This window comes from Centroberyx affinis, unplaced genomic scaffold (genome assembly GCF_046629955.1).
Source record: "Centroberyx affinis isolate AG114_WGS23_722 - 3 ecotype Tasmania unplaced genomic scaffold, CSIRO-AGI_Caff_v1 ptg003149l_1, whole genome shotgun sequence".
In the NCBI taxonomy this organism is placed as follows: domain Eukaryota; kingdom Metazoa; phylum Chordata; class Actinopteri; order Beryciformes; family Berycidae; genus Centroberyx; species Centroberyx affinis.
Genome location: NW_027281208.1, coordinates 141006 through 150826, shown reverse-complemented (window position 1 = coordinate 150826; position 9821 = coordinate 141006). Strand labels below are relative to the sequence as shown.

The 9821-nt window shown below is 39.8% G+C and overlaps 1 protein-coding gene and 1 long non-coding RNA gene across 2 annotated transcripts; one reads left to right on the top strand and one right to left on the bottom strand.

The window, feature by feature from the left end:
- Positions 1–1642: 1642 nt before the first annotated feature.
- Positions 1643–3660, bottom strand: LOC139659586 (uncharacterized). The gene is made up of 3 exons (XR_011696233.1): positions 3591–3660; positions 2627–2703; positions 1643–1735 (listed from the first exon to the last, which is right to left on the bottom strand). It is a non-coding gene; the product is annotated as an uncharacterized lncRNA (long non-coding RNA).
- Positions 3661–4202: 542 nt separating this feature from the next.
- Positions 4203–9555, top strand: LOC139659592 (protein unc-50 homolog). The gene is made up of 6 exons (XM_071537910.1): positions 4203–4296; positions 5779–6050; positions 6577–6697; positions 7048–7187; positions 7911–8018; positions 8511–9555. The coding sequence occupies exons 2-6, from the start codon at positions 5783–5785 to the stop codon at positions 8645–8647; spliced, it is 774 nt and encodes a 257-aa protein (XP_071394011.1). The 5' UTR covers positions 4203–4296; positions 5779–5782; the 3' UTR covers positions 8648–9555.
- Positions 9556–9821: the final 266 nt, after the last annotated feature.

Here is a 9821-nt window from a genome sequence, read left to right as displayed (position 1 = left end):
CCGATATCAATACTCGAAATACGAAATGTGCTTTGGTGTAATATTAAACTTTTCTGGTGGGAGGAAATATGTCTCCTGACAAGTGAAAAGTGCAGCTACTGTTTAGAAAAGGAGCCTACCAAATTCTTCTTTACCTGTTAACCTATTCTGAATAAGACATTTTAATCTATTAACATATTCTGAATAAGACATTTTAATCTATTAACATATTCTGAATAAGACTTTTTAATCTATTAACATATTCTGAATTAACCGTTTTATCTTTTAACCTATTCTGAATAAGACATTTTAATCTATTAACATATTCTGAATAAGACATTTTAATCTATTAACATATTCTGAATAAGACTTTTTAATCTATTAACATATTCTGAATTAACCGTTTTATCTTTTAACCTATTCTGAATAAGACATTTTAATCTATTAACATATTCTGAATTAACCGTTTTATCTTTTAACCTATTCTGAATAAACTGTTGTTATCTGTTAACCTATTCAGAACTGTTTTTGAGTCAATCAATAAGCTGTTTGACCTGTGTAAAAAAAAAAAAAAGTATATAAGTTGCAGTATATCCTCTGGTCTATGTTATGCAGCATATTTCTTATTATGATTTATACTCATATATTTTTATTTGACTGATCACCGATACAATAGTCAGTGCATAACTTTATCAAATCGAGTTAAACACAATTGATGCCCTTCTTTTTTTTATAATTGTTTTATAATAGGCAGCATGGTATTTGTATCAGCCGATTTACTTCATAAAGTACTCAGTAATCATATTGGTTATAAAAGAAAAAAAAAACAAATGCACACTGGGCTTTCTTTCTATTCCACTAGTTTACTCCACTTCACTTTCTCTTTCCCCATCAGCAGATATGGACACAAACATAAACCCTCCTTGCACGTGATCCTGTTTACTGGCAGATTTTGCAGTCGGTGTATGATATCATGGGTAGAGATATTTGTTCCAAACGTGGCTTTTAGCCTTGGTAACTCCAGGCCCTCTCACTCCTGGAGTGAAGATCAAACTGAATTGCATCTTTCCAATATGAAAGATATTAATAACTCTTGGTTGTTTGGATGGCAGATGGCGGCACAGTAGTATTATATTTAAGGTATCTGTCAAAAAATGCTGTTAATGCTGTTTCCACCGACTTCTGATTAAGTCAGGATGCGGTGTAAAGTTCTGAAAAGATCACCTTAGGCAGCCAAGAATCTAAATCGCACAAGTGGTTCAGATCCAGCATCCTTCACTGTAATTGTACCCATGTTACTACGCTAGCTAAATCTTTGGCAGAACACAGATATGTAGAAATAGAGTTCATTGGTGGGTACATGGATACAAGAATATTCAAGAGCGGGTTACTAAATGGCAAATCAACACTAAATCACACAAAACAGAAAGGTGTTTTGTATCATCTGTCAAAGGCTAAATACCTGCTTTGGCATCACTGATTGGGTTGTGTCCAGAAGTGCAACATGCTTTAAAGTTTCAACCCATAGAGAGCAGTGCAACAACACTTTCTGCCTTATGTGATTTAGTGTTGACCTGCTCTGGGATATGAGCCAGTATCCAGAATACTGTGTGCATGTAAACACAGCCATTATAGTAAAATGATCAGTTGGTTTTTTTTGTTACCTGCAGGACAGTAGTTCCAGGCTCCACCTCCACTGGTTTCCCATCCACAAACACTTCCACCATGTTACTGGCAGCACGCACTGGGGTACGCACTGAAATGGGATACACAAAGAAGGCCAAAGTTATTAAAAGCAACTGGAACTTCACCAATGAGAACACTAAGTAATGAAAAAACATGTTTTTCCCCAACTGGAATTTAAATAAAATAAAAGGAGGAAAAAACTTAAATAGAACTCAAAATACATTCTGTATCCACAAAAGTGAGACAAAAATAAAAGTCATCTTGAAATTATTTAGAACTAGCAATATATTTATTAGTACTATGAACATCCTATGATGATTCTCCAATAATGCATACTTGCACATTCCTTCTTTAATATTAGTCATACATATGTAATACCTACTTCTGACACGTTCTGATCGAACCTCGCCATCAAAGTAATAAAAAAAAAAAGTGAAACCAATAAGAGTAAAACTATAAAATCAGAAACCTAAACTAGGAAACAATGCCTGGCATACTGAAATATAACTAATTATTATAACTGAAAATTGATAATAAAATCAAAATATGTCAAAGTAATGCAAATGGAACTATAACAACTGTTACATAGGCAATACACTGCCTTTAACATACATAATTGAGATACGTCATATTTCACCTTGACTCCTGTGATGACTTTGATCCAACAAAACACAAACTAAAGTGACTGATTCCTTCCCTGCCTACAAAAGTCGTTCTCTGTAATGGATGCAATTTAAAATGTAGCCATGTATAATACTTCATACTACTTCATAATACTATTATGATACATCTAAACATTAAGCAAAAGCAAAATTACTAATTTCAAAAATATACTTAAAAAGAACAACAAGTACACAGAGATGCTACTAAATTAAAGTGAAGTAATTGGTTACCTTCTTGACACTGAGACACACACAGTGACACACACACACACACACACACACACACACACAGGTCTTACCACTGTTACATGGAGCCAGGCTGCCCTTGGCTGCTCCAGCCAGAGCTCGCCCGACGGTCGGCAGACGCAACATGACGCTGGAAGTGGAAAAGAGAGAGAAAGCACCCTGTAACAGCCAGGTATGGAGTAGGAATGAACCTAGATCCAGTTAAGTGAATACGCCAAACTCCATTCAAAAAGCTGTCGATCTAAAGTGGCTTTGCTTGTCCGCAAACTTGTACACACCGTAAAACATGGCTTAAGACTTTTTCTGAATTGCAAGGACCAACTCTTCAATTCGGCATGAATCCAAAGGCGAGATGTGAAAACACTAAGCAGCATTTATTACAATAAATCCCAACGTGGTAGCATCAGCATCCAAAACTGGACGCTACCGCACTAGTTGATGTTGAAATGTTATTGGAATGAGTGCTGCTTGATGTACTGGGTGTGTGCCGAATTGTAGAGTGACTCGGGACGATAAGTAAAAAGCATTTTACGAGGTGTGTACGTTTGCAGATACGCATGATAACATTAAACTGCCAGATTTGTCAATGCAGATTGGCTTATGATCTCCATACAGCAGTATGTGCTAACGTAGCTAGTTATAGCTAGCTTAGTAGCTGTCACTGTCAACAACAACAGTCAAGTCCTACTGAGCCACGGGCATCTAGCTGACATGTCAATAAATCTTCCACAGAAATACAGACTGTTTTGCAAACTGCCAAAACACACACATTGAGGTAAGGCAACTGCTGGCGAGCAAGCTAAGCAGCATGCACTGAGTTAACCTACCAATCTGACTCCTTGCTTGCAAGCTAGCATAACGTTAGCTCAGAGTACTACTCAAGGACACGGGCACTGCACTGCTGGAATAACCCCACAAGGTTACAAAGTCAAATACAACGCGTTCCCCGCGTGCTGCAATTAAGCAATGTGAGGGGTTTCCACGTCTATAACTGGATAACGTGTTTCTGGTTCTTACCTTGTCGCTATTTGGCCTTCTTGACCAGAACAGCGGTGATCTGGGGAATACAACCAATATTAGCTATGGCGAAACTAGCGGAAGTAGCTGCGTATTACTTCCGTTTGAAATTAACTTCGCTCTCAAACTTCACAATAAAAGTTTACATTTCCATTTGCGCGTTCTCAGAGAGGCACAATTCACAGATAGCAGAGATCTACAGTATCTATGAATGCAACATACATCTACAGAGCAGAAATAGTATTTTGTATGTATCTGTATTGAAATACTACTACAAGCACAGACAATTTAAAGCCTGTTGGACTCAATTCATTTGCTATTAACACACACACATGCGGTGAAATCCACCTGTTATATCTCTATGGTTTACCCATCTAATTATCTGTGGAGGAGCGTTTATCCTCCTTTTTAGGCTGGAATAAATCTCTGTAATGTAAATGCATGGTATACATCATAGTAAGTTGCATCAAATCGGTGTATGTTATACGAGGGTAGAGTATTTTAAGGAAAGGCATAAAGCCATACTTTTCTAAAAATAGAATTAATTGGACTTTCGTCGCGAACTACATTTCCCATGATCGACAGCGCGTTGCCGGAAGTAGCGACGTGTTCAGTTTAGCGACAGTTCAGGAAGCATCTTCAGGATTCTCGGATAACCAGCAAGAAGAGTTGGTGCTTTCTCCTGCGAAGGAGTTTAGCCAAACAGGTAAAAGCATTTCAGAGAAATTAAATTCATTTTACGCATTATAATAAAGTCAATGCTGCATCTGTCCCAACACCTACAATTACAAACGAGACTGACTAGGCCTTCTCAGCTCTGACGAATGGACTAGTTAGCAACAAGCTAACTGTGTGAGCAAACACAACATTGACTAAGCTAATAAACTATCAGTACTTGTAGAGGGTGAATTAGCTAACTTGGATATTGCGCAGGCAGTAATGTAGCTCATTGGTTGGTTCATATACGAACAAATACACGTAGGCATATATAATTTTTTGATGTAATCGACTGCTAGCTTTGGTTTAGCCTGTATGTTGCTGTGTTGACATGTCAACAAATGTGTCATATAGTATGTTTAAGATATTCTCTGGCGTATAGTTAACGTTAGACTCGCATTAGTGATAGCAAGTTAATGGGTAGTATGTATTCTAAGTTCATGAAAATATCTAAAAATTGATATTGAACCACATGTCAAGTTGTAAACCTAACCACAGGATTTGTCGTGATAGTAACCCCGCTGGGACTGGCACTAACGTGACACTGCGTGGGACAGGAATGTTGCGTTCAAGCAAGCTAAAAACAATTTGTATGTCTGTATGTCAGCTCACCTAAATGCTGTTCCATTCATTCTGAATGTTCTGCCTTTTCTAACAAAGCCCTTTCAGCTGTGGTAAAATCTAGCATTCACCTAGAACCCGATACGTTCCCTTCTCTCTTGTATGTAGCCAGAACGGCCTCAAGGTGTTACCGCTATTCACTTGCATTTACTTAAACCTCGAGTTTCAACATGACTCATTTAAAACTACGGAGGAGATCCTGACCTCATACTATGCAGCAAGAAGTGGCTGGGCCAAAAGCCTTCCTGATACTGTACCAGCTACTGTACTAGCCCCATTACTAGCTAGTAACGGCACGTCCAGATCAACGCCATCTAGCGTCCCTTTGGGGCTGAGCATATACAAAGCAGATACTGTATATGTGAAAAGTAGAAAGTCAGAAGATCAATGTTGTTGTTAAAATCAACTTAGAACATCTCACAAACTGAGAACTCAATGTCTGAGTCCACTTTTCACCTTACTATGCACATTTTGTTCTGAGCATGCACAGACCAAATTTCAAAATAAAAGTACCGGTTGGACTAAACATGCAAATCTAAACTAACTATCTAAACATGCAAAGGCTGCAATGCTGTATCACACAGTTCTATTTATGCAGATATAAATGCAGATGTATTGCAGTGACATCCTCAGGCCATTCGGACTATCTTGTGTGGAGAGAATATCATGCCAAATGATTTTTGAATGGAGTTTGGTGTGACTTTCTCCCCATACAAGAGAGAATGTAATGTAATGGGTCTAGGTACAGCAGGCCTACCTTACTTTCTTTTCCCACCGTCTTCCACGTTTTCCCCATCTATCCTCACCCACCTCCCTTCCCATCCACCCCCTCTCCTAATGTGTTTTCCAGCGCCATGTTGCCGACCACCTCGCAGCAGGGCAACGGCGCCCTCAGCTCCAGAGACGCCGCGCGCCACACGGCGGGCGCCAAGCGCTACAAGTACCTGCGGCGGCTGCTCCACTTCAAGCAGATGGACTTCGAGTTCGCCCTGTGGCAGATGCTTTACCTGTTCACCTCGCCGCAGAGGGTCTACCGCAACTTCCACTACAGGAAACAGACCAAGGACCAGTGGGCCAGGGACGATCCCGCTTTCCTGGTGGTGCTCAGCATCTGGCTATGTGGTGAGGCTGTACTCTGTCTTCCTCGTGTGTTTGGTTGTTTCTTTTATTCGCCCATTCATTCTTTCATACAACAGATGCTACAACATTCACACACATGATTTAGGTACAGATTCTGAAATAGATTTTCAAAATCTGAGAAAGGCAAGGCGATATTTTGCATACATTTTTAGCATTTAGTCTTACAAATCTCATTGCTTCACACAGTACAAGTTAAAGGAAAGGTGTGACCTAGCAAAAAGTTGATCATTTTGTACACAACAAAAAAGAGAAAAGGGGTTGTGTAATTGAATAGAAAGGAAAGGTTTGCATATCTTTACTTTGACGTTTGATAATTAATGCATAGATGGAAGATCCCTTCCTAAAAGCTTGCTAAATAAATATTTACAGTTGCTCCAGGCCAAAATTGTTATGTAAAAACACACTCATCGGCCTACAGCTGTTCATTGTTGACAGCAGCATTCATTCACTCATCCTCCCTCTCTCTCTCTCGTTTATTCATCCTTTCTCTCCCTCTGTCCCTGTGCAGTGTCGACAATAGGCTTTGGCCTGGTGCTGGACATGGGTTTCTTCGAGACCCTGAAGCTGCTGCTGTGGGTGGTCTTCATTGACTGTATCGGGGTTGGCCTGCTCATATCCACCCTCATGTGGTGAGTGGCAGGTTTGGTGACCACTGATGGAACCAAATGCACGGCTGAATGTAACGCATTACATGTTCCTTGAGCACAGATGCATCTCCAGCTACTCATTTTAACCACTGGAGGGCGAACTGAGCCAGGTTTAGTGAGATAAATACTGAGCCAGGTTTAGTGAGATAAATACTGAATGTCATACAGTGCCTTAAAGTGCAAAACCTCAACTACATCTGACTTTGAATATAGAACATACTCAAATTGTGGGGTGCAGATGATTTTAAAACATAGATCCTGTGAAAACCTGGACTATAAAATGGACTTGTATGGATCTTTATGTGAAATCTGAATTGTTCTCTCTCTCATAGGGTGATCACCAACAAGTACCTGCTGAAACACCCCAGTAAAGACTACGATGTGGAGTGGGGCTACGCATTTGATGTTCACCTCAACGCTTTCTACCCCCTGCTAGTCATCCTGCACTTCCTACAGCTCTTCTTCATCAACCGTGAGTGGTAGACTGTGCCTTTGTGTGTGTGTGTGTGTGTGTCACTTATTACTTGTTTTGAAGGTCCCATACTATTCCCTGTTCCCTTTTCATGATTTTGTTTTCAAATGATGTTTTTTAAATCTAAAATATTAGGCTAATAGGTTTTTCTCTCATTTAAAGCAAAGGGCCATTGTTAGCTTGTGGCAAATGGTGCCCGTTGTTTTGAATGAGCAATGCTAATGATCCTAGCTGTTTTGGGGTTGTAAGGAGAAATAATGAAACTTTATAACTACACTAAAATTCAAAATGTCATGGTATTGGTACTAACGTGGTAGTGATAATCAGACCTAAGATCAGTTTTTACTATAATACTATATTACTTTAATAGTACTATTTTTCACAAAGTATTAATATACAAACAAGAACCTCATTCATCTGCACTCCATATCCTAGTTGTTGGATAATGAGTGAAATGGTTGGGAAAGCAGTATTTTCCCTGTTAAAAAATTCATTGCAACAGTAATGATATTTTAGAATATTCACAACAGATTATTGAAAAGGTTTAAAACAGTTATCAGGTGAATTTAGGATGCATACATTTGAGACTAATGAACTTCCTGCACAAAGAGCTTGGATTATATCTACAGATTATATCTTCAGCCACTGTGGTGACAAACCCAGACTTGGCTTAGTGGATGTAATCTTGTTATTCATGCTTTCTTATTTTGTTGTGTGTTTCAGATATCGTGGTGATAAACTCAGACTGGTTCCTGGGTTACTTTGTAGGGAACAGTCTGTGGCTGATAGCCATCGGGTATTATCTCTACATCACCTTCTTAGGGTACAACGGTGAGTCCTTCACATTTAAGTACACTGAGTTAAATTGTACTTGGAGTTTTGTCAAAGAAAATTTGCAAAAGAACCAGTGTACATTGGGCCTATATTGGCCTTTGATCAAAAATCAGATGTGATCCAGTCAGTGTGGTTCTCCTCTGATATGATGGATATGATGCAGTTTGATTGATTACATATTTATTGTAGAATTGATCAATACTACACTGGTTGTCTATGGGATCTTAACATGAACTGATTCTAATGAGACATTTTGAATGGATTCCACGAAGTATGCCAAAAAATATATTGTCCCATGATGGTCTAAATGCTGTTTCAGAGGCTTTTCCTCCCCATCAAGAATACAATTCTGGGGGAAACACTGAATACTTGGAATATTTTGACGTTTTTGACAGGAAAATGGTCAAATTTAAAGATCTTGAATATCACCTATGGGCTCAAGGTGGTGGAGATAAACAATCCGCTTTTCATCGTCTCTTCTCCACACAGCACTACCTTTCCTGAAGAACACCGTGGTGCTGCTGTACCCCTTCGCCCTCCTCGGCCTCATCTACATCCTGTCCATCTCGCTGGGCTGGAACTTCACGCAGGGACTCTGCTGGTTCTACAAGTACCGAGTCCAGTAAGACCCAGCGCGGCTTACCGAGGGTGGGACCCGGACCGACTCGCGAATCGACTCTCAACTCGCTCCCAGCTGACACATTCCCAGTTGGCTGTCAGTCAATATCTGACCGAGTGCTACTCAACCTCCTGCTTGACTCTCAGTAAACTGGGACACTGGGTGGTTCTTAGTTGATTCTCAGTTTACTCCCGGTTCACTTGCGGTGAACTGGTTGACTCTTAATCGACTCTGAGTTGATTTTCTGTTTGGCTCTCATGTTGAGCTGGAACTGCAAAGTCAGTGGACGGCAATTAGTTTGGACTAGTTGTGGAAACCAGAGGACAGATGCAGATAACAGCTTTTATTGTTGTTCTTTTGTATGATTTGTAAATAGTATTCTGGCCGGTTGTAATATACACACCACGGATTGTTTCTGAAGAGGAAAAGCTTGCTATTATTTTGTTCGGTTTTCTTAAAAAAAAAAAAGACTTAAAATACTTTAAATCCTGCTTATTGAGGAGAAAAAGAGGGAAGAGGAGGAGAGTGGGATGCGAGTGAGTGACTTTCTTTGGGCGTAGCTGTTTTCTCAAAGTGTAGGCCTACATTCCAAAGCACTTTCAATAAAAAGGTTTTATCTTAAGTTGGAATTGCCTCAGTGGACTCAGTTTTATTGCCTGTATTAATAAATGTGATCCATGTGTCCCTGGTAGATCTGTATCTACCCAATCTGTACTGCGCCTAATTCCCAGCAGAGGTTTGCTGAGCCAGTTTATGTACAGAAGTGCCAGAAAACCATCATATGTGGCCAACGGATGGATTTTCATTGGCAGAAGACGAAAAGGACTGGATGTTTCTGGGGAATAATTTATGATTTGCTCCATTTACGAGGCACATTCCTTTGCAGGACTCTCCTCAAGGTTATGTAACAAGATAATAAACTACTCTTTTGTTAGACTTTGTCATTACCTCCGCCAAGGAGGTTATGTTTTCGGTGCCGTTTGTTTGTTTGTTTGTTTGTCTGTTAGCAGGATTACGGAAAAACTACTGGCCCGATTTTCGTGAAACTTGGTGGAAGGGTGTAGCATGGGCCAAGGAAGAACCCATTAAATTTTGGAGCGGATCCGGATCCGACTCACGAACAAGCAATAATAGCACGAACCTTGGCGGAGGTCTGCGCTCTCCGAGTGCCCTTCTAGTTG